Consider the following 20,280-nt stretch of genomic DNA (forward strand, 5'->3'; position numbering starts at 1 on the left):
TATAAACAAGTCATCACCAGTGATAATCGCAGCTCGTTTGCTCAATCCCATGTCGCCGGGAAAAATGCCAACATTCTTCAATCCTAGACCCAGAAATTCCACCTTCAAACTACCAGATTCACAGAATCCGCCAAATATTCTGAGTGATATGCCTAGAAGATTGGAATTGTCATACGGAAACATCAGACCTAGAACCCATTAACCTCGACCCCAATGTTTCTCTCCCTTCCCAGCTCCAACAGTTTCCTCCCAGTGACTAGGTCCATTATCCCCATTCCAACACACTTCATCACCACATTCTGCCCCTCCGCCATCTTGAAGGGTTGCGGTCCCTCATCTTTGTTCTCACCAAGCTCCTGACCCTGATACAGCTCGCCCAACTCGACCAGCTGATCCCCCTTCATACCGGCTTTGATGAGCTCCCCCGACTCCTCGAGACAAGCCTCCCTCGAATCAACATAAACTGTGCCACCCCCGGATAGGAGTGTCTCTGTATCGATCTCCTGCATATGAGGCCTGTAAGAGCCAATCAGGGAGATGAACTTGGCCTTGTATCGTTCAGAACCAGCGCCAGCGCCAGTGCCGCCAGCAAGATAGGAATAAGGGAAATTCGGCTCCGTCGATGGCGTGCAGCTAAATATGACATCGGACAGTGCCAATTCAGTACAGAGATGCTCTTCGTAGTGATCATTTCCCTCCTTCGACAGAGTCGTGAATTCCACATCCGGATACCTGTTTTTCAAATTAGATATAACACCTCGTTCCAGCTCCTCCAACCTCTTTCGGCCACGATTGACGAATGTCATCCTTCTGATATCGCCAGGACACAGTAACAAGGCTAAGCGCGCATGCCACTCCGCCTGCCGTCCAGAGCCAAGGATGACAATTCTCTCCCTTTGAATCCCAGCGGCCGCCCCAGAGCTAGTGACCCTAACAAACAGCGACATAACCGTTAGCGCCGTACGGAACGCCGTGATCTCAGCTGCGCTCAGCAAACCCAGTAGCTCGCCCTTCGGCGAAAAGATATTAATGACGCCGATGATCCCGTGCGACTGAGAGGCAGTCACGATCTTGATCCCCGTGCTGGAGGTGTTGGAGACGGGCATGAAGAGCGAGAGGTTGTTGTCTTTTGTTGTAATTGCTGTGCGGAGGGGTTGGTGCACTAAGCGCTCCTCAGGCGGGGAGAATGACTGTGCTGAGACAGTTAAAAGGGCCGTGTCTAATGTGCGGAGGAATGAGAGGCATTGCGGGCGTGTCAGGTCCCGGAGGAGTTGACCGACTGCTGGCTCGGGAAGAAGGTACATTGCGAAAATAGTAATTCGATCGTGAAGATGAGTGGGAAGGTTGATGTAAGTATATAGGCTTGGTGGTGTGTTTGGATGTTAGGGAGGGTCCAGGACGATCTTAAATAGAGCCGAAGATAAAGTTGAAGCTGGAGACTGCAGCGATGTCGGAACGAATCCGTTGGCGACTAAGGCTATTACTACTTAAAGTCCAGTCACAACTTTGAAATCACCACGGGTATAGATAAAAATGCTTGCATCATTATCATTAATTGGACATTGACTGACGCTATCTTCTATATGCATTCCGCTCAAAAACCAGACAATCACTGAAAGACGCTCAAACGGATATTATAATCTACCAGAACAAAAGAAAGCCAACCAAACATGTCAGTAACGCAGACCAAAAGCGCGACGAGCTCTTCGCCTGAGCTCAGAAAACATAGCCTCCTGGGACTGCTTCGTGCGTCCAACGGCCTCTGTGTTCTCGACTGCCCGCCGAAGCAAGAAACCCATGCACTCTTTGACTGAGCCCCAAGTGAGCAGTTTGTACACGTTTGGTGATTCAGCAACTTTAGTATTCTCGGGGCCTGCAGTTTGGAAGCCCTGCAAGAGCTCGCAGCTGATCTCATCTGCCATTCCCTGGAGCTGAGCGTAGCTAAGCTCGACATCTGATTTCTCTCCCCGGCTTGCCTGTTCGAGACGCAGAGCGTGGGCCTTACGGACAGAGTCCCGGTTGTGCGTGGCGACGATCACACTGACGGGGGGAAGCTCGGTGGTGTGTTCAGCCGAAGCGGGCTTTAGCATGTGGTTGTATCGCCGGGTAAGAAGGGCTTCTACAATCCCGTCGTAGCACTCATCTGTCTGTTCCTTCTTGGCCCAGATCAGATGGCGGGGTTCGGTCTTCAAGTATGCTCCGCGGACCAGCTTGACTCCAAGCGTGTATCCTTCCTTGCGAGAGATCTCGAGATGGCGCGCGAGTGTGGCCGGAGTAGAGCACAGGTATGCTTGGTAGGTGTTGTAGAAGATGGCGCGGCCAGGGGTGCGAGAGTTGCAGTATTTCTGGTACATTGTCGCCCACTCTTCGATCCCTGGCTGGACCGCCTGTTCCTCCGCGTCTACCAGTAGTCGCACGTTCCGGGAGATCGCAAGATCGCAGACCTGTTTGATTGCTTCGTCCATAAACGGTGAAGGCGGCGCCTGGTTCTGGAGGTATTCGAGCGCTTGGATACCCATGCCCGTGAATCTGACTGGTTAGCTAACGTCGCAACTCAAGCAATAGAGGACTCACTTCAAGGCTACAAAGTCACCCTCCTGGGCCATGTCCACGGTCTGGAGGGTCCCGTCCAGCCACGTCTGGATCTCCTGCCGGCTAGCCTGCTCATCGCGCGGGTCTGTCTTGGACTCCCCCACTAGGACTTCACGGGCATAGCCCAAGAGCACGCCGCGGTATCCTAGCTCCTTGATCGCATTGATGGAGCGTTGGACCTCAAGCTTGTTCTCGCCCGCATTGAACTGTTTGTAGATGGTGTGTTTCACAAGCAGGTTCAATAGCGGGTTCTTTGCGACGTCCAGCAGAGCCGTCTTGGGATGCGCTAGAGCTGAGAGCGTGTAGATGCATGGCTTTAGCAGTATAGAGGAGGAGGAAACAGAGAGAATGAGCAAGGAGCGGAGAACGGAGGAAAGAGGCAGCTTTGCTAGCGGCGAGGCCAGCTGCTTCTTAGGTGACGGAGGAGCCTGTTGCAGCAAGCTGTTGGTATCGGCAGCGAGTGACGACCTCGCGTTGCTTGTTCGGCTGACGAATCTGGCGGTGCGATAAGATCGCCCGCTAGAGAGTGCCCGCACTGAAGGACGTGGAGTTGCGGCCTTCATGTTGTGGTAGAAAGTGTACGAAAGCGATGTTCTATGACAGAAAGCTTGGGTGTGGATGAATTGATGATAAGATTAATGAAGTGCTGTTAAAGATATACTTGCAAGGTCTGTAAGATTGCGTTGAAGATTATGTAGCTCAAACAACGTATACAATCAATGGCAGGGACAGGGTAGAAGCCGGTAGAAACCGCTTCGAACCGGCAAGAGGTCAGCTGTGGTCACACGGGATGATGCTTTTTGCCATTTGCTATTATTAACCAGCACAGAGATCTGCTTGTGCATGATGGGGAATCCTGAAGAGGAATGCGGTTCCAGGCACAAGAACGACTTTGATTTCGATTAAGAGGATCTATACCAATATACCTAGGTATTGTGGCGACTGTAGCTATACCACCCGTTGACTTCATCCTTTAAACAACGCGCACGTGTAGTCCATAGCTTTGCCAGACCAGAACACCCGACCAGCTACCCAATCTCTATCCATACATATTACCTCTCATCGTAGTAGAGATCATAGCTATCTCAATATCATCAAATGACCACCTGAGCCGCAGGGGACCTGGATTTCGGATGCAAGTTCATGCAGCTTGGACTTGGATCTCAGATGCCGCGCCGGTTCACGGGCCGGTGACAGATACCCCACCGGTGAGAGCTCAGTAACCGGCCCGGTCGCAATGTTTCAACAGACAAAGGATTGCGGGGTATCTTATGTTCTCTTATCTTGTTGTCTCGGTTCGCTGATAGTAGGCTCGGTGGATATAGTTCTTGCCTATGTTTTTGAGTTTGCTACCTGTTCTTCGAAGGTTCTTGGCCTCTTCCACCGGAGGATGACCGATTGCACGTCCATTTCTAGCCCTGATCCTAAGGCAGCTATGCTAGTCTCAGAAAGTACTAGCTTTAGATGGTCTCCACCGTCCGTGAACAGTGGCCAATCGAAGCGCTTCAGAGACTGTTGCCAGTGGATCAAGCTTTGGTTAGCCGTTAGCGGGAGGGAATTTTATGCCAAGCAATCGAGCAAAGCCGTAGGCTCAGTCTGTAGCAGTGAGGATCCCATTAGTCAAGGAAACAACTTCAAGGACCGGGTGCAAGACCAAACATATGATCCAGAATCCCAGATGTAAATGATTACCTATTTGCGGGATATTATGCGGAGACCCCAGAATCATTTCCAGATCCTGGAGTCTGGAGAATCTGATCTTAGCGAACCTGATCCAAGCGAGGACTGCTTTGCCACCATGTCCTCTGTACAGCGACGGGGACCAGCATGGCTTAATGACGAAGGATCAACACTGAAACTCGAATTCTCTCGGAAGCCGCCAGTTACCGAGTAGTAATCTGGCTCAGCGTCAGCATTATCTCACAATATCGCGGAAGTTACCCCTATCAGGCACCCTCGACGCCCAGTCTCAACCCGTAGACTCTATCTACTCACCGAATTAGGCACCTCGGGGCACCCCACAGATCACCCCTGGGCACCAACCGCGGAGCCAATAGGGTTAATCTCCCACAAACCATTCCATGAGTAAAAATTATCTCGTGCTGGAAATGATAAGCCGTTGACTCAGCAATCTGGGGTCTTCCCGCTCAGGAATCACTTTTATAACACCCAGCCGGGACTCTTCTCTCATCATACGCCTACGTTCTTGCAAACTTAGGCACCAAAATGAGTCCCCCGTCGGCCAAGAGCATGGAGGAGGGTCGCACCCCGTCCGTCCAGTACGGATATGGAGACCCCAAGACATTGGAGGGAGAAATAGAAGAGCACACAGCAACTAAGCGTGGTCTGTCATCACGACAGCTGCAGCTGCTCGCCATCGGAGGATGTATTGGCACTGGTCTCTTCGTCGGTACTTCGACAGTGCTGACCCAGACGGGTCCTGCTCCTTTGCTGATGAGCTACATTGTCATGGCCTCTATTGTCTGGTTTGTCATGAACGTCCTGGGCGAGATGACCACCTACCTGCCCATTCGCGGTGTCTCAGTACCGTACTTGATCGGCCGCTTCACCGAACCCAGCATTGGGTTTGCTTCCGGCTATAACTACTGGTATTCATTTGCTATGCTGCTGGCCTCGGAAGTGAGTACAATGGCTTTATTATCATTCTTATCATGTTGGAATCCTGACAATGTAGGTCACTGCCTCGGGGTTGATCATTGAATACTGGAATCCGCCCGTCAGTGTCGGTCTGTGGATCGCCATTGTCCTTGTTGGTATGTACCTGCTACCACCCCAAAGCCAGCCGGCTAACAAGCCTAGTGATCCTGGCCCTGAACGTCTTCGCGGTCGAGTGGTACGGAGAATCCGAGTTCTGGTTCGCTGGTCTGAAAATATTGGCCATCATCGGTCTGATTATCCTGGGCGTTGTGCTGTTTTTCGGTGGAGGCCCAAATCATGACCGCTTAGGGTTCCGCTACTGGCAAGACCCCGGTGCATTCAATCCGTACCTGGTTCCCGGGGACACTGGCAAATTCCTGGGGTTTTGGACTGCCCTGATCAAGTCCGGTTTTTCGTTCATTTTCTCGCCCGAATTGATCACCACAGCCGCTGGAGAGGTCGAGGCACCGCGTCGGAACATCCCCAAAGCCACCAAGCGGTTCATCTACCGTGTTTTCACCTTCTATATCCTGGGCAGTTTGGTTATTGGAGTCACTGTGGCCTACAACGACCCTACCCTTGAGGCTGGAGTCGAAAGCGGCGGGTCAGGGGCCGGCGCGAGTCCATTCGTCGTTGCCATCCAAAACGCTGGTATTGGAGGGCTCAACCATGTCGTCAATGCTGCCATCCTGATCTCTGCCTGGTCATCCGGTAACGCATGGTGTTACGCTGGATCGAGAACGCTGTACTCGCTCGCCGGTGAGGGCCAGGCCCCAAAGATCTTCACACGCACCAACCGCACCGGCGTTCCCTATGTGGCTGTTCTTGCGACATGGACAATCGGACTGCTATCCTTCCTTAATCTGTCTAGCTCCGGACAGACGGTCTTCTACTGGTTCACCAATATTACTACCGTTGGCGGGTTCATCAACTGGGTTCTGATCGGAATCGCCTATCTGGTATGCTTCCCTCCATCTCTTCATCTGAACACACCTGACCAAAAACAGCGCTTCCGCAAGGCCCTGCAATTCCACGGCATGCTGGACATGCTACCATTCAAGACCCCGCTGCAACCATACGGTACCTACTACGTGATGTTCATCATCTCGATCCTGACCTTGACGAACGGGTACGCGGTGTTCTTCCCGGGCCGCTTCACTGCTTCGGACTTCTTGGTCTCGTACATTGTTTTTGCTATCTTCCTTGCGCTTTATGCTGGACATAAGATCTGGTACCGGACGCCCTGGTTGACCAAGGTGTCAGAGGTTGACATCTTTACGGGCAAGGATGAGATTGACCGTTTGTGCGAGAATGATATGGAGCGACAGCCCCGGAACTGGTTGGAGCGAGTCTGGTGGTGGATTTTTTAGATAGACGACTATATATATAACAGGACTATATACTGTAGATAGACGTATTTCCTCAATGCTGATAAACTTTTTATTCATCTTCCTTATGAAAGTGGTATCGTAGAGCCGACCGGCCTGCAGATGTAGAAGCAAGATGTAGAAGCAAGCTTCCTTAACTGTACTAGTTGATTGTAGACTGGAGGATGAAGACTCGTGCAGTGATTATTGCTACCAGATAGTTATCGCTATCTGTATTCACACTATGTGTAATCAACTATGTACAATTTTCCGCTGTCCACTTTCCTAGATACAGAATGGCGGGGCGAGCATCGCCAGTGCCATCCCCAGCCGGCCCGGTCAGAGCCCACCGGCAGAGCCCCGGCCCCGACATATGGCGACCGTGGCGAATATCCTTGCGGGGCTGGGGTTCTTCTTTTCATGAGTAATGGATCTTTCCATCAATATTCCATGGAATGACATTCGGCGATTCCATGCCCGCTCCAGCTGCCCATTGGTGAGGTGCAAGCTAGCAGCTTGTCCCGGTGATAACCGGTCTTTAAATCACGAGTTCCCCGCATACTTGCATACATGCATACACCGTGTTTGCTCTCCCTTCCTCCTCATTTCCCCTCCTCATCTTCTTCCTCTTCTTCTCTCCTCTCTTCGTTCGCTCCACTTTGAACTGCGAAGTGCAATACCAATATGCAATCATCGATGCTGCTTCGGGTGAGGGCTCTCCCCAAAACAGCGTCGGTTCTCTCCCGTACAAAGACGGCGACATACGCCACATACAAGGTTCCTCGCATTGACAATGAACCAAACGTGAGTTATCGTCATGCCTTTGTTCTTGGTTGTCAAGGGCTCTGCTGATTTTGCAGAAACACTACGCCGCAGGCTCGCCGGACCGAAAGGCTCTACAAGAGGCTTTGGCGCGAACGCAACGAAATGCTCCTCTGAGCGTTCCTCTAGTCATTGCAGGCAAGGAGGTGGGCAGCGTCCAATTCCCCTCGTAGAGCTCAACTGATGTGCTCAGGTCAAATCCTCTTCATCACTAACACAATCGAACCCCGCGTCGCACGGCCCGGTGGCCACCTACTCCAATGCAACCGCCAAAGACGTCCAGGCGGCGATCGAGTCCGCCCTGGAAGCTCGCAAATCATGGGCCTCCACGCCGTTCGCCGATCGTGCCAGTGTTTTTCTTAAGGCTGCAGACCTGATCTCGACAAAGTACCGCTATGATGTGATGGCTCTGACCATGCACGGCCAAGGCAAGAATGCCTGGCAGGCGGAGATTGACTCTGCCGCTGAGCTTTGTGACTTCTTCCGATTTGGCGTTAAGTATGCGGAGGATCTGTATGCGCAGCAGCCTGTGCACCATGCGCCGGGTGTTTGGAAGTAGGTCACCCCTCACGGCAAGGTTAGGGCTAGGCTAACAAGACAGCCGCGTCGAATACCGTCCGCTTGAAGGATTTGTTTACGCGATCAGTCCGTTCAATTTCACTGCCATTGGAGGTAATCTCGCTGGAGCTCCTGCACTGATGGGCAATGTTGTTGTCTGGAAGCCTTCCCCTTCGGCCATCGCATCCAACTGGCTCGTTCATCAGATCCTGCTCGAAGCCGGCCTCCCTAAGAACGTCATTCAGTTCGTCCCCGGCGAAGCCGAAGAAGTGACCAAGACCGTTCTCGACCACCCCGACTTCGCAGCCCTTCATTTCACTGGCAGCACCAATGTCTTCCGTAATCTGTACGGTCAGATCTCCACTCGTGTCGCAGCCGGCAAATACCGCAGCTACCCACGTATTGTCGGCGAAACTGGCGGCAAGAACTTCCACCTCATTCATAAATCTGCCGACATCCGCAACGCTGCTGTGCAGACCGTCCGCGGTGCTTTTGAGTACCAGGGCCAGAAGTGCAGCGCAACCTCTCGTGTCTATGTCGCGTCCTCCATCGCCGATTCCTTCCTCGAACAGGTCGCCTCGGAAGCGAAGAGCCTAAAGGTCGGCCCCCCTTCGGACTTTACCAACTTCTGCGGGCCGGTTATCCATGAAGCCTCCTTCACCAAGCTCGCCAAGGTCATTGACGAGGCAAAGAACGACCCCGAGCTCGAACTCCTCGCTGGCGGCTCCTACGACTCCTCCAAGGGCTGGTACATCCAGCCCACCGTTTACCGCACCACTAACCCTGATCACCCGCTGCTGACACGTGAACTTTTTGGTCCTATTCTCGTGGTGTATGCCTACCCTGACGCGACGGAGGCCGACTTTGCCCGTATTGCGCAGAAGATCGACGCAACAGGCGAATACGGCCTCACGGGCTCGGTGTTCGCTCAGGACCGCGAGGCACTGGCGGTAGCCAACGACGTCCTCCGCAATGCGGCCGGTAACTTCTATATCAACTGCAAGAGTACCGGCGCAGTTGTGGGTCAGCAGCCGTTTGGCGGGGCGAGGGCGTCCGGTACCAATGATAAGGCTGGTAGTGGGAACCTGCTGAGCAGGTTTGTGAGCCTGCGGTCGATTAAGGAGGAGTTTGTTCCTACCTACAAGGTTGCTTATCCTAGCAACGAGGCGTGACCTGAGCTAGGCTTGTTTTAGGAGTTGTATTATTCCCCATCATGTTTGGCTGTGCTCTGTTTGAGTTTCCGCATCCACGGCGTTATTTGTTTCTATCTCTCGACATTGACGAAAAGTCATGACTGCATTATATACTCATTCTCGGTTGTAGTAATCAACCATATCATATCCTATTTACAACCACATCCTGCTTTCAAAAATCTTAAGCAGGTAGACACCTCTCAATAAATTTCTCCACAGCGTCCTTCGCCCTCCCAGCAAACTCTTTCAATTCATATTCCTTTCCACGCCCATCAGCCCCCCCATCGAAAATCTCCACCGAAAACCACCCTCTAAACCCTGTCTTCAGCACCGCGTTTCCCACAGCCTCAATAGGCAGATACCCCCCATCATACGGCATAGGCCTGTAATCATGGCTCCAGCGGCCTCTCGGCGCTGTCCCGTCCACAACTCCCTTCTCCAACGGCCTCGGTCTGCCCTCCCCGTCAAGCGGGATATACGCATCCGAGATTTGCAAAAGATAGATCTTTTCCGGCGGAATTGTAGCAGCCAACTCGGCCATACTGGCTTCAAATCTCTGACTCAATTCCTTCTCGTTTGTAACAGTGTCCTCTATCCGACCAGAACTCGTCGTCGGATCACCCCACTCCCCACCGGCAGACTGGAATGTATCAAGACAAAGGCCGATATTATCCCTATCAACAGCCCGCACAATATCCCACACATCTTTCCAGTTCGGCGCATGGCTCGACCAGCACCAGTTCTCGTACGCGAGACGGAATCCCTTCGCGCCTAATAGATCAGCCAGCTCTCTCAGGTCAGCAACAATATATGCTCGTGGCCCTCGTCCTTGTTCCGGATCTGGTCGTGACTCTGACGGCGCCATCTTCTCCAGCGGCGTGTCACTACTCCCAACCTGCAACATGCTAGTCCCGCACGCCTCCATAATCGATATCCACCCTTTCGCTCTTTCAAAAGCATCCTCTCTCTCTTTCGATCCTCTTGGCCACCCCTCAAAATTCGAGAATGGCTGCAACATGAGGATCTCCAGGCTATGCGCGATACACAGCTTTTTCACTTCTGCGGCGGCGATGCGGAGCGCTTCGTAGTCATTCTCTGAAACATCGCGATTATGCAGCGTACATGCATATGCTAGGAGATCTGGAAAGCCCAGTTCTATTCCGTTGAAGCCGGCGAGATGTAGTGCAGAGAGCTTCTGGGGAAGGGGGATGGTGCTGGTGGTGGAGGGAGGGCCGAGGGAAACGGTTGCGTAGGAGAGAGGAATGGAGGTAGATGCTTTGGAGGACATTTCCTTCTTGTCTTCTGTGTTTTGTTTCCTTAAGAAAATTTGTTCTTTGATCAGTAAAGCTTGCATAGGCAACATACTAAGTGCAGCGGTGGATGTATATCGGATAGCGCGGGATGATGTAACAATGAGGTTGAGCGGACCAGCTAGCTCAAAAACCAATGATTAGGTAGCCTGCATGGGCAAAGCTTGAATTCGCCTTATTTTCGACCGCTGGGATTAGACCCGTAGCGTGTAATGATGTAAGATAATGCTTGTGATGCTATTTATCTTCCAACCATCTGCGTACACCTTCATTCCAAGCTATATCCTCTCCAAACAAAAATAGCGATTCACAAACACACAGACCGCAACCATGCCATCGCAGGAAGAGGTCGTCAAAAAATTCCAGCGCATCGGCATCGTCGGCTCCGGCAACATGGGGTCCATGATGGCGTTCGCTTTCTCAGAGATCGGGCTGGACGTCTCCATCTGGGACGTGAAATACGACAACGTGCAGCAGCTGCTCGAATCTGCCAAGAACACAAACTACAAGGGAAAGATCGAGGGTTTTAAGGATGTCTCAAAGTTCACGCAGAGCCTTGAGGGAAAGGCCGAGAGGAAGATCTTTCTGTTTAGTATCACACACGGCGATCCTGCGGATAGTGTGCTAGATATGATAAAGAAGGACTTGAAAAAAGGGGATATTATTCTTGATGGCGGCAATGAGAATTATCGGCGCACCGAGGCGAGACAGAAGATATGCGAGAAGATCGGTGTCAGTTGGATTGGACTCGGTGTGAGCGGTGGGTATCAGTCTGCGCGTCGGGGACCGAGTCTGTCGCCTGGTGGTGATAAGGAAGCATTGGACCTTGTTATGCCGCTACTAGAGCTGTATGCCGGTAAGGATGCGAAGAGTGGACAGCCCTGTGTAACGAGAATTGGGCCGAAGGGGTCAGGACACTTTGTGAAGATGGTGCATAACGGCATTGAGGGGGGGATGTTGAGTACACTGGCCGAGGCGTGGTCCCTACTGCATTACGGACGCGGAATGGGGTATGAGGAGATTGCGGATTTGTTTGAGAGCTGGAACAAAGAGGGGGTGTTGAGGAACAATTACCTGCTTGAGATTGGCGCTGAACTGCTCCGGGTGAAGAAGACGCCTCAGGGAGATGGGAATGGAGAGGGCGTTGGTGATGGAGGCTTTGTTCTCGATGACGTCCTGGACAAGGTCGTCCAGGATGACGATAACACCGAGGGAACACCGTACTGGTCTGTCATGGAGTCTGCGAGCAGACATATCTCTGCACCGACGCTCGCAACCGCGCACTTCATGCGCATTGCCAGCGGGAACCGCATCGAGCGCCTTGAGGTCGCCAAGCAGCTTCGTATCCCATCTCCCTCACCCATTCGGGGGATGAAAGATATCGAAGCCTTCAAAGAACACCTGCACTCCGCCGTCTATTCCTCATTCCTTGCCTCCTTTTGCCAAGGCCTCGAACTGATCGCGCGTGCCTCCGAAGACGAAGGCTGGGACATTGATCTCGGAAAATGCCTTCAGATCTGGCGCTCAGGTTGCATTATCCGGTCTGAAGGGATCGCCGATATTCTGCAGCCTGCCGTGTCTGGAAACAAGGGTATCAAAAACATGAAGTATATCGACACCGTCGCGCAGGAGCTGCACCGGACCTACCCCTCATTGAAGGAGATCGTGATGGCGGCCACTGACTCAGACCACTATATCCCTGCTATTTCGGCGACATTGGAGTATCTGAAGTATGAAGGGGGAACAAACCTCCCGACGAAGTTTATGGAGGCCCAGATGGATTTCTTCGGCGCGCATGGCTATAATCTCCCTGGCGTACCGGGAGAGGACCCAGGACCTGTCAGTAAGGGGCCGCATCACTATGAATGGAGGCCTGCGAAATAGATAGCGTTAGTCTACTAGTATAGACAAATTGGGTCTCTCTTCATTCCCCGATAAGTATGTGTCCTATGACCAGAAGTAACGTTTTTACCCATTCAGTCACAGCATGGTAGTATTTGGAGGACTGATAGATAGTTTCATGGCCTTTCAAGGGATGAAACATAGGTTTATTGAAAGAAAAGAGGTGGTTGAGGACAGAAGCGATCATATATTGTAGTGTTCTAATTTCTGGGCGAGGATAGAGTTGGTGCCTGAGGAACGGCACGTGGGGGGACAAGGGGCGGAGACTAAGTGAGCCAGAAGAGGGGCTGCCCCGCTGAGATTTTCTGCTTCAGCCCCAAATTGCGAATTCATCCAGCAACTCTCTCAGCTCCCTCTACTTTTCATTTAAGTCGGTGGATGTTCCTTCGCTCCGTCTCCTCTATCACCAAACCCTTTCGAAGAATCGAGTCCCCGAAACAACTCGCACGCAGAATGGCTGTTCTCCCCGACACCTACGCCGGTCAGTCCCCAGACCCTTCGTAAGAACAAGGAGCTGACCCTGACGGTATATAGACCCCGTCCGTATCGCGGTCATCGGCGGTACTGGTCTTCGCGAACTCCCAGGCTTCACTCAAGTCGCCTCTCTCAACATTCAGACCCCATGGGGCACTCCCTCCTCCCCGATCACCATCTTGCACCACACCCACAAGGACAAGACCGTCGCCGTTGCCTTCCTCAGCCGACACGGTCTGCACCACCAGATCGCACCCCATGAGGTCCCCGCGCGGGCTAACATCGCTGCCCTGCGCTCCATCGGCGTCCGCACCATCATCGCCTTCTCCGCCGTCGGCAGTTTGCAGGAGGAGATCAAGCCGCGCGATTTCGTCGTCCCAGACCAGGTCATCGACCGCACAAAGGGCATCCGGCCGTTCACATTCTTCGAGGGAGGCGTTGTCGGCCATGTTCCATTCGGCGATCCCTTCGACGAGAGCGTTGCCAAGATCGTCCGCGCCTGCGGACACAGCCTTGAGGGTGAGGGGGTGAAGCTGCACGACCGCGGCACGCTGATTTGCATGGGTACGCTGCATCCTCCATCATCTGTATTGACCAGGTACTGATTCCATTATAGAAGGGCCTCAGTTCTCGACCCGCGCCGAAAGCAAGCTCTACCGCTCCTGGGGCGGCTCTGTGATTAACATGTCCTGTCTTCCCGAAGCCAAGCTCGCCCGCGAGGCTGAGATCGCCTACCAGATGATCTGCATGTCGACCGACTACGACTGCTGGCACGAGTCCACCGAGGACGTTACCGTCGAGATGGTCATGGGCAATATGAAGGCCAACGCGGTGAACGCAAAGCACTTTGTCACTGCTGTTCTTGACGAGCTGGCGGATGACCGCAACGCGGAGCTTGTCCAGGCGAAGCAATACGCGGGTTCGGTCAAATTCGGGCTCAGCACAGCGCAAGCCAACTGGTCGCCTGAGGCGAGGGAGCGGATGAACTGGCTTTTCCCGGGGTACTTTGAAATAGATCTGTATATACGATATTTGCTGTTGATTCAGCGAGATATAGACCTTACGAGCTGGAATTAGAGCACGATTTATGACAAACATGCCAACAGTTCGTTCTCAGCCTGTTGCGCACGAGCGCACCTCAATAAGGTGTCCCATTTGGTCACTGACCGAGTCAACATTACTATCTCCTTCAAGTCTTCGATGTATTCTACATGGCTGGCGCAGAGTGGAGACACGTGGCTCCCCTTTTTTTTTTTTTTTTTTTTTTTTTTTTTTTTTAAATAAAAACTACGGTTTCGGCCTCTGACGCGAGTCAAGGACTTTTGCTGCTGCCATCCTTGACTAAATCGGCAGGCTGCGAGCCAAATTGAAGCTCTGGTATCAGGTCAGTGCCTGGCCTCTGGTCCAATTCACGCTGCGCCAGGCCCAGCTGGCGCTCTGATACGCGCTGTGAAAAATTAGCGTCTGAACTGTGGCCCGAAATAGCATTCTCTGATTGGCCGGCTCGCAAATGACGTCACAGCTCTCCTACGCTATCCCGCATTAGGAAGTATATGCTCTGTAAAGGCCCTAAAAGCTCTTGGATGGATGCATCGTAGACGGTGTTCATCCTGACGGTGGGGAGAGGGAGGATCAAGCGACGAATATCTGAGACGATTATGAGTCTTTATTTAGATTTTATTTAGATTAAGACAAATGTATAAGAAGGCGTGCGTTTGTCTGGTTGACGACTCCTTGTCTTCTATCGTGGCACAACCAGCGCAGACACCAGCGTTCTATCAATCCTCCCTTTTCCGTTTCTTCCAGACTGCAAGTCTGTCCATTCGTTTTCTTACTTTCTTTCGAACAGTGAGTGCACCTCCCTTACCTTGATCAGCGCTGCGCTAAAACTCTCCCTGCTAACCCTCTTACCGCAGTAGATCAGACAGCAGCAACCCCGACCTATCCCTCCTATCCCACCTAATCATTAATCCATCAATCAGTCAATCCTGTCAATACATCAGTCCATCAGTCCATCAAGAAACTTTCTACCGCGATGGCCCTCACAAAAGAAGTGCAAATCCTAATTGTGATTGTCGGGTGTGTTGTAAGCGTTCTCCTGGGCTACTCTATCCACTATCTCGCAACGAACGGCTTTCAAGGGGAAAACGAGCCAAAGGAGATGAGCCACGAGCAGAGACAGTATATGCGAGAGTTCCGGCTCAAGCAGATGAATTGGATGGCGAGGGACGCGAATGCAGGTAGAGGGTGGAAAAGGCCGCCGCTACCGGCTGATGATTTGGAGAGCCAGAGGACATCGGCCGGGTATTGAGGGTGAAGGATGACTCTTCATTTACTGGGATTCATGGGGATGGTATGCTTTTCAGTACATTTCTATGGCTGTGCATAGTTCTTTTCTGGTTGGGTCGGAGTTTGGTGTTTTCGATGATGAGTTAGGGCTAGCTGAATAATACTTAACAGAACTTGAATCCAGTTTGGTTTGTTTGCATGCAGCAGCAGCAGCCACAGGTGCAGTAGGAGCGTCATACGCGAATTAAGACTCAGTAAAGATCTTTGGCTTTGAAGCGTGATAGAGAATTATAAATAGGCCTCTATCCTGCAACTAACGCTAGGGCGTTTCCGGTCCGCTAACCGAGTGGGGTGTTTCTTTGCCCTCAAGCCTCACTAAATTGGGGCCATTTCAGCGCTGTCGAACTTCTCTCCAACTCTTCTCCTTGACACGTTGCTCCTCTCTCCATCTATCTGTTAGGTTGCTTAACGCCGTGAGCTCTGTTTCCACACCGTGGACCGTACCCGTGTCCGACCGTGGTCTAGACTTTGGTGTCGGAGATAATCCTCGTGGTCCATCATGGCTCGACTCTCGTCAACAAAGAACCCCGTTCCAACTGGTCTCTAGTTCGACACGCTTGAACCATGTTCCTGACTCCTTCGCCGCATCATCCGCAGTGCCTCGGGCCCCTCAAATCCCGCCGCGGCTGCACGGCCTGCAAGACGCGGAAGATCAAGTGCGACCAGCAGAAACCGTCGTGCCGGCGGTGCATCGCAGCAAGATACACTTGCGAGTACCCTAGCCAAATGACGACCTCCTATGCATCAGCCCCATCGTCAACTACCTCATCCATCCTTGACCTCGATGTCGACGTCAGCCTCGGTGTTTCAGGGTCGAGTCCCCTCGGTGCAGCGGGCGTCTGGCGCGAACGCCGTGCTTTCGCCTACTACTTCCACCATGCAGCGCCCTATCTGGCCGGCGGACTGGACCAGTCCTTCTGGACAGTGACAGTGCCACGGATCTGTCGTGCTGAGACTGCGGTTTGGGACGCAGTGAATGCGATAAGTACATTGTTCGAGTTTCCGGAGATGTGTCTAGACTTTGTCTTTTTGCGGCATGAAAAGACCCAATCTAGCCTTAATAATAAGCAAATCGAGGCGTTGAGTTGGTACTCACGGTCCTTATCCAAGATCCAGAGCGGGATTGAGAGGGGCAACCTCAGTGTCCAAGTTGCGCTGGTCAGCTGCGTGCTGTTCATCTGTATTGAGATGGTGCAGGGACATGTTGAAGAAGCTCTGGGGCTCTACGGGCAAGGTGTCCGGCTGATCCATGGTCTGCGGGCTAGAGCTAGATATGCACCTCAGACTGCAAGTGATGTTGACTTTAGGGAGACTATAATTGTCCCGCTCTTCCTCCGTTTAGGAACTGCGGCGCTGGGGATCTCGGGCGTTCCGGTCTGCGACCTGCTCAGCGGGCTTGACACGCAGCAGAAGTACCTATTTAGCTCACTGGAGGACGCAAGAGACGCAATCATTCCGCTGGCCGCAGAGGTGCAGATGTTCTGGAGAGACACAGGCCGCAACCCGTTTATCCCCGGTCCTGGTGGAGAACCAGCCATACCCTCTTCTACAGAGACCGAAGCGGCCGTCGCCCGAGCCCAACGAGACCGTCTTCAGGCACGTCTGGACGCCTGGTTCCGGGCCTATACGGCTCTGAAGACGCTCCCGCGGTTCACCAGAGCTCACCAACCTGCCGCAAAGTCAGAAATTAGCACTAGCATCGGCGCGATCCTCCTGACGTTCCACACGACCCTATCAACAATCCTAGCTACCAGCCTCTCGCAGACAGCCTGCGTCTACGATATGCATGTCCACTCCTACCGCACAATTATTGAACAAGCCAGTATCGCCCTGGAAAGCCTACGCAAGCCGGACGGGACCCAGCCCGTCTTCACTTTTGAGCTTGGTGTGGGCTTGCCACTTTTCTGGACTGCATTGACTTGTCGCGAGCCTGCGATAAGGCGGAAAGCATTGAATCTGCTGAGAATTTCGCCACCAATGCAGGGGTTCAGTAAAGCGCAGGTTGGACTTGCGCTTGCGGGCAGAATTGCAGAACTTGAGGAAGCGTTTGCGAGGGATTTGCTTTCGAGAACACCGTCGCCCGAGGGCGAGAATGGAGGGGCGCTTTTGACTTCCCCGTACGATAGCTTCGAGGGGAAAGAAGCAACGACAGCAGTCAAAAAGACGGATCCTCACATACCTGAAGAAGCACGGATTCAGCACTATGCCGTATTTCGCCCGCGCGATCAGCCGCATATCCTGGGGCCGCATGAACATGACATACCAAGATGGGGGAAAAGTCCAGACCAGCTATTTCTGCGGTTTACGAGGAATCAGTGGAACAAGGAGAGCGGCGGGTGGGTGCTGAGTGATGAGTGTGTCCCGATGACCCCGGACGAGGGTTACGCAACATGAGGTGCTGTTTACCAGGCGAGCATCTGATGGTAGTAGGTGCAGGTTGCACCAGAATTATGTATCATGAGCATGGCAATCAGCCTTCCATTGCCCCCGTCCGTATCCTTATGCTTTCAGTGGCGCGTCCTTATCTCTCGATCCGAATCCTGCAAGTCTCGGTCCCTGCGGGAGACATCGTTGCTTGAGGACGGATCGGCATCTTGCCGGAATATCTGCTGATGTGCCGCTCGGGTCAAAGGGAGAACAGACTCTATGAATATAGCAGTAGCATCACCAATTATTCCCTCGTTGAACCCTTGGGAGTCGTCCAGCACTAATTGAAACCCTGGCCACGGAAAGCGCGTACGGCCTTGGGCCTGGCATGAAATTCTCATTAGTTCCTTTGACTTGGGGCTGATTCATCTTTACAACAATCAGTGCTCTATTCATGGTTAAAGAGTTTTATGACCCTCCATGTCAACCAGTTTCTCAGTTAAATGTGGCTCTATAGGACTTGGCTGCAGAGAACGTAGGGTCTGCACGATTGCTTTCTATCTAACAAATATACTGCTTTGACACTATTGGGTTATCCCAACTCTCTCTTATGATTTGAGATCCGATTTCAAAAGCAGGGAAGAACGGCCTGGAGAACAGACACTGCATATTACCTGCGCTCCAATGGTATTCTCGCTGTATTTTGCCTTACTTCAATGGAGTACGGTCTGGTGCCAACGTTCCTGGTAAGCGGCAGGTAGGTCAAGGATATATGTATTGCCGTACCAGCGAAATTCACGTACTGTACTTCGTACCGTATGACTGTATGACTTTCTTTACAATACAAACAACTCGGCTAGATACAAATAAAACGTGCAAATACGCATACAGGCTAGTATGCCTGGCATTAGGGTTCGCAATATGGGTGCAATGACAACATAACTGCTCCCAGAATCCGTAAACTCATGCCTTCGCCTCCAGCGGTCGAAACCGCATCATCAGCGGTGGTTTCTGCCACAGCTGCTTGAGCCTAGCCTCCTCTACCCAGTCCCCGCTCCCACCAACAGCGTCCTCCGCCAACTCCCAGTCAAACGCGAGCACTGCCTTGGCCAATGCAATGCGCATCTCGACCCACGCCAGAGTCACGCCAATGCACATGCGCGGCCCGATGCTAAAGGGCACCGTGTATGGCTTCTGGCCGTCGCACCACCGCTCTGGCTCGAATGCGTCCGGACGGGCGCCAACGGTGCGTGCGTCGTGGTGGATGGTCCAGACGTCGGCTGAGACATACACTCCGCCTGGGACGAAGGTGCCGTCGACGGTCTCGCCGCCGGCCGGGCTGATACGGGGCGGGCCCACGGGCGACGGAGGGAACAGCCGCATTGTCTCTTCAAGCACGGCGTTAAGGTAGGGAAGCCGTGCGGTGGCGTCACCGGTAACGTCGGCCGGGCTGGCAAAAGCGCCTCGCACCTCGGTGCGGAGCCGCTCGAGACAGTGTGCGTGCGCCGGCTGCGAGAGGTACCACAGCGTGGCTGTCAATGCCGTGGCGCTGGTCTCCGCGCCAGCCGTGAGCAGGACCATCGCCTGGTCAGCGAGCTCTGTGTCGGTCATGCCACCGGCACGGATCGCGTGCGCAAGGAAGTCGTCGACATCGTTACGTGCAGGCCCTGATTCAATGCGCTTGCGCGTGAAGGCGAGCGTCATGGCGCCATGCTGGGAGACGGACTCAACGGCCGCCCGCGCGGTCGAGGAGATATACGGCATCCAGCGCAGCAGCGGGCCGACAAAGGCCAGCCGCTTGCGCAGGTTGAAGATGGAGCCGCTGTACGTCGCGTCCAGGAGGATGGACACCCAAGGATGGCTCTTGTTGTCGCGGGTCGCATTGAACGACTGGCCAAAGGTGAGTTCTCCGATGATATCAAACGTCAACCACTCGAACCACTTAGAGACATCGACAGGGACGGCCCCGCTGCGGCCGCGGGCCGCTATCTGGGCCACCCAGAAGTCGACGTGCGCGTGTACGATCGGCTCCTGGGTGCGCACAGCCGAGGGGCGGAACTGGGGCGCGAAGATCTTGTGCTGGCGGGCGTGCTCCTCCGGGTCCAGCACGAAGGCGATGTTCGGGTGCCCGTTGTCATAGAACCGGTCGGACTTGGGGAACAGCTTGCGAGTCTTGGACGGCGCCCCGTAGATATCGCGAAACGCCTGTGCGGTCGCAAACGAGAGCTCGTTCGGCGCGATGCGCACAATGTCCCCGTACCGGCGATGCGCCTCCTCGATCTTGCGGTTCCAGAGTCCGCCCGTCCAGGCTGACGCATACCACAGCTCTGAGACCGCTGCGAGCGGCGGCCCCGGGTACTTGGACAGCGGATGAAACCAATAGAGGTAGGCATATGAGGCCAGCCAGTACATGGCCACCAGGGCGGCCACGCCCGCTGCGAGCGTAGCCGCAGGCAGCGAAAGAATCGATTCGAGTGCCATCGCCACGGTGCGGCGAGAATGCATTCAGGTCCAGAGGAGAGGTTACGGCTATATTAATAGGTCCTTTGGACAACATCTCCAACGGCTGTGGACAAGACCACTGGCAGCCCGGGCCCCTCGACCCCCTCAACCCCGCTACTCGGATTTTTTCTCCCTGGTGCCGTTGACGGTATACGACTTGGCTTGGAGACAAAGTACCTTACTGCC

General features: G+C 53.4%; 10 protein-coding genes across 10 annotated transcripts, besides 1 other annotated feature; 6 read left to right on the forward strand and 4 right to left on the reverse strand.

Annotated features, from left to right (window-relative positions):
• Positions 1 to 20,280: part of a sequence feature (contig 1.27 1..113764(1)) that runs on past both edges of the window.
• ANIA_01730 (protein prnX) lies at positions 189 to 1,304 on the reverse strand (the record flags this gene model as incomplete). Its single annotated transcript, XM_654242.1, has 1 exon — positions 189 to 1,304. The coding sequence occupies one exon, from the start codon at positions 1,302 to 1,304 to the stop codon at positions 189 to 191; it is 1,116 nt and encodes a 371-aa protein (XP_659334.1).
• On the reverse strand, positions 1,537 to 3,155 carry prnD (the record flags this gene model as incomplete). Its single annotated transcript, XM_654243.2, has 2 exons — positions 1,537 to 2,529; positions 2,575 to 3,155. 2 exons carry the CDS (start codon positions 3,153 to 3,155, stop codon positions 1,674 to 1,676), a joined length of 1,437 nt encoding a protein of 478 aa, XP_659335.1. The 3' UTR covers positions 1,537 to 1,673.
• prnB (proline permease prnB) lies at positions 4,819 to 6,620 on the forward strand (the record flags this gene model as incomplete). The annotated part of the gene is made up of 3 exons (XM_654244.1): positions 4,819 to 5,232; positions 5,288 to 5,366; positions 5,455 to 6,620. The coding sequence occupies 3 exons, from the start codon at positions 4,819 to 4,821 to the stop codon at positions 6,618 to 6,620; spliced, it is 1,659 nt and encodes a 552-aa protein (XP_659336.1).
• prnC (1-pyrroline-5-carboxylate dehydrogenase prnC) lies at positions 7,302 to 9,169 on the forward strand (the record flags this gene model as incomplete). The annotated part of the gene is made up of 4 exons (XM_654245.1): positions 7,302 to 7,421; positions 7,478 to 7,585; positions 7,633 to 7,994; positions 8,041 to 9,169. The coding sequence occupies 4 exons, from the start codon at positions 7,302 to 7,304 to the stop codon at positions 9,167 to 9,169; spliced, it is 1,719 nt and encodes a 572-aa protein (XP_659337.1).
• ANIA_01734 (sugar phosphate isomerase/epimerase family protein) lies at positions 9,372 to 10,478 on the reverse strand (the record flags this gene model as incomplete). Its single annotated transcript, XM_654246.1, has 2 exons — positions 9,372 to 10,270; positions 10,313 to 10,478. The coding sequence occupies 2 exons, from the start codon at positions 10,476 to 10,478 to the stop codon at positions 9,372 to 9,374; spliced, it is 1,065 nt and encodes a 354-aa protein (XP_659338.1).
• On the forward strand, positions 10,894 to 12,438 carry ANIA_10233 (6-phosphogluconate dehydrogenase, decarboxylating; the record flags this gene model as incomplete). The annotated part of the gene is made up of 1 exon (XM_050612853.1): positions 10,894 to 12,438. The coding sequence occupies one exon, from the start codon at positions 10,894 to 10,896 to the stop codon at positions 12,382 to 12,384; it is 1,491 nt and encodes a 496-aa protein (XP_050468723.1). The 3' UTR covers positions 12,385 to 12,438.
• Positions 12,736 to 13,953, forward strand: ANIA_10230 (S-methyl-5-thioadenosine phosphorylase; the record flags this gene model as incomplete). The annotated part of the gene is made up of 3 exons (XM_050612854.1): positions 12,736 to 12,883; positions 12,937 to 13,440; positions 13,493 to 13,953. Exons 1-3 carry the CDS (start codon positions 12,781 to 12,783, stop codon positions 13,951 to 13,953), a joined length of 1,068 nt encoding a protein of 355 aa, XP_050468724.1. The 5' UTR covers positions 12,736 to 12,780.
• Positions 14,912 to 15,393, forward strand: ANIA_11313 (uncharacterized protein; the record flags this gene model as incomplete). Its single annotated transcript, XM_050612855.1, has 2 exons — positions 14,912 to 15,116; positions 15,350 to 15,393. 2 exons carry the CDS (start codon positions 14,912 to 14,914, stop codon positions 15,391 to 15,393), a joined length of 249 nt encoding a protein of 82 aa, XP_050468725.1.
• ANIA_01736 (Zn(II)2Cys6 transcription factor domain-containing protein) lies at positions 15,616 to 17,619 on the forward strand (the record flags this gene model as incomplete). Its single annotated transcript, XM_654248.2, has 1 exon — positions 15,616 to 17,619. The coding sequence occupies exon 1, from the start codon at positions 15,790 to 15,792 to the stop codon at positions 17,617 to 17,619; it is 1,830 nt and encodes a 609-aa protein (XP_659340.1). The 5' UTR covers positions 15,616 to 15,789.
• Positions 18,556 to 20,073, reverse strand: ANIA_01737 (protein CYP567C1; the record flags this gene model as incomplete). The annotated part of the gene is made up of 1 exon (XM_654249.1): positions 18,556 to 20,073. The coding sequence occupies one exon, from the start codon at positions 20,071 to 20,073 to the stop codon at positions 18,556 to 18,558; it is 1,518 nt and encodes a 505-aa protein (XP_659341.1).

Source organism: Aspergillus nidulans, chromosome VII (genome assembly GCF_000011425.1).
Source record: "Aspergillus nidulans FGSC A4 chromosome VII".
Classification (NCBI taxonomy): Eukaryota; Fungi; Ascomycota; class Eurotiomycetes; order Eurotiales; family Aspergillaceae; genus Aspergillus; species Aspergillus nidulans.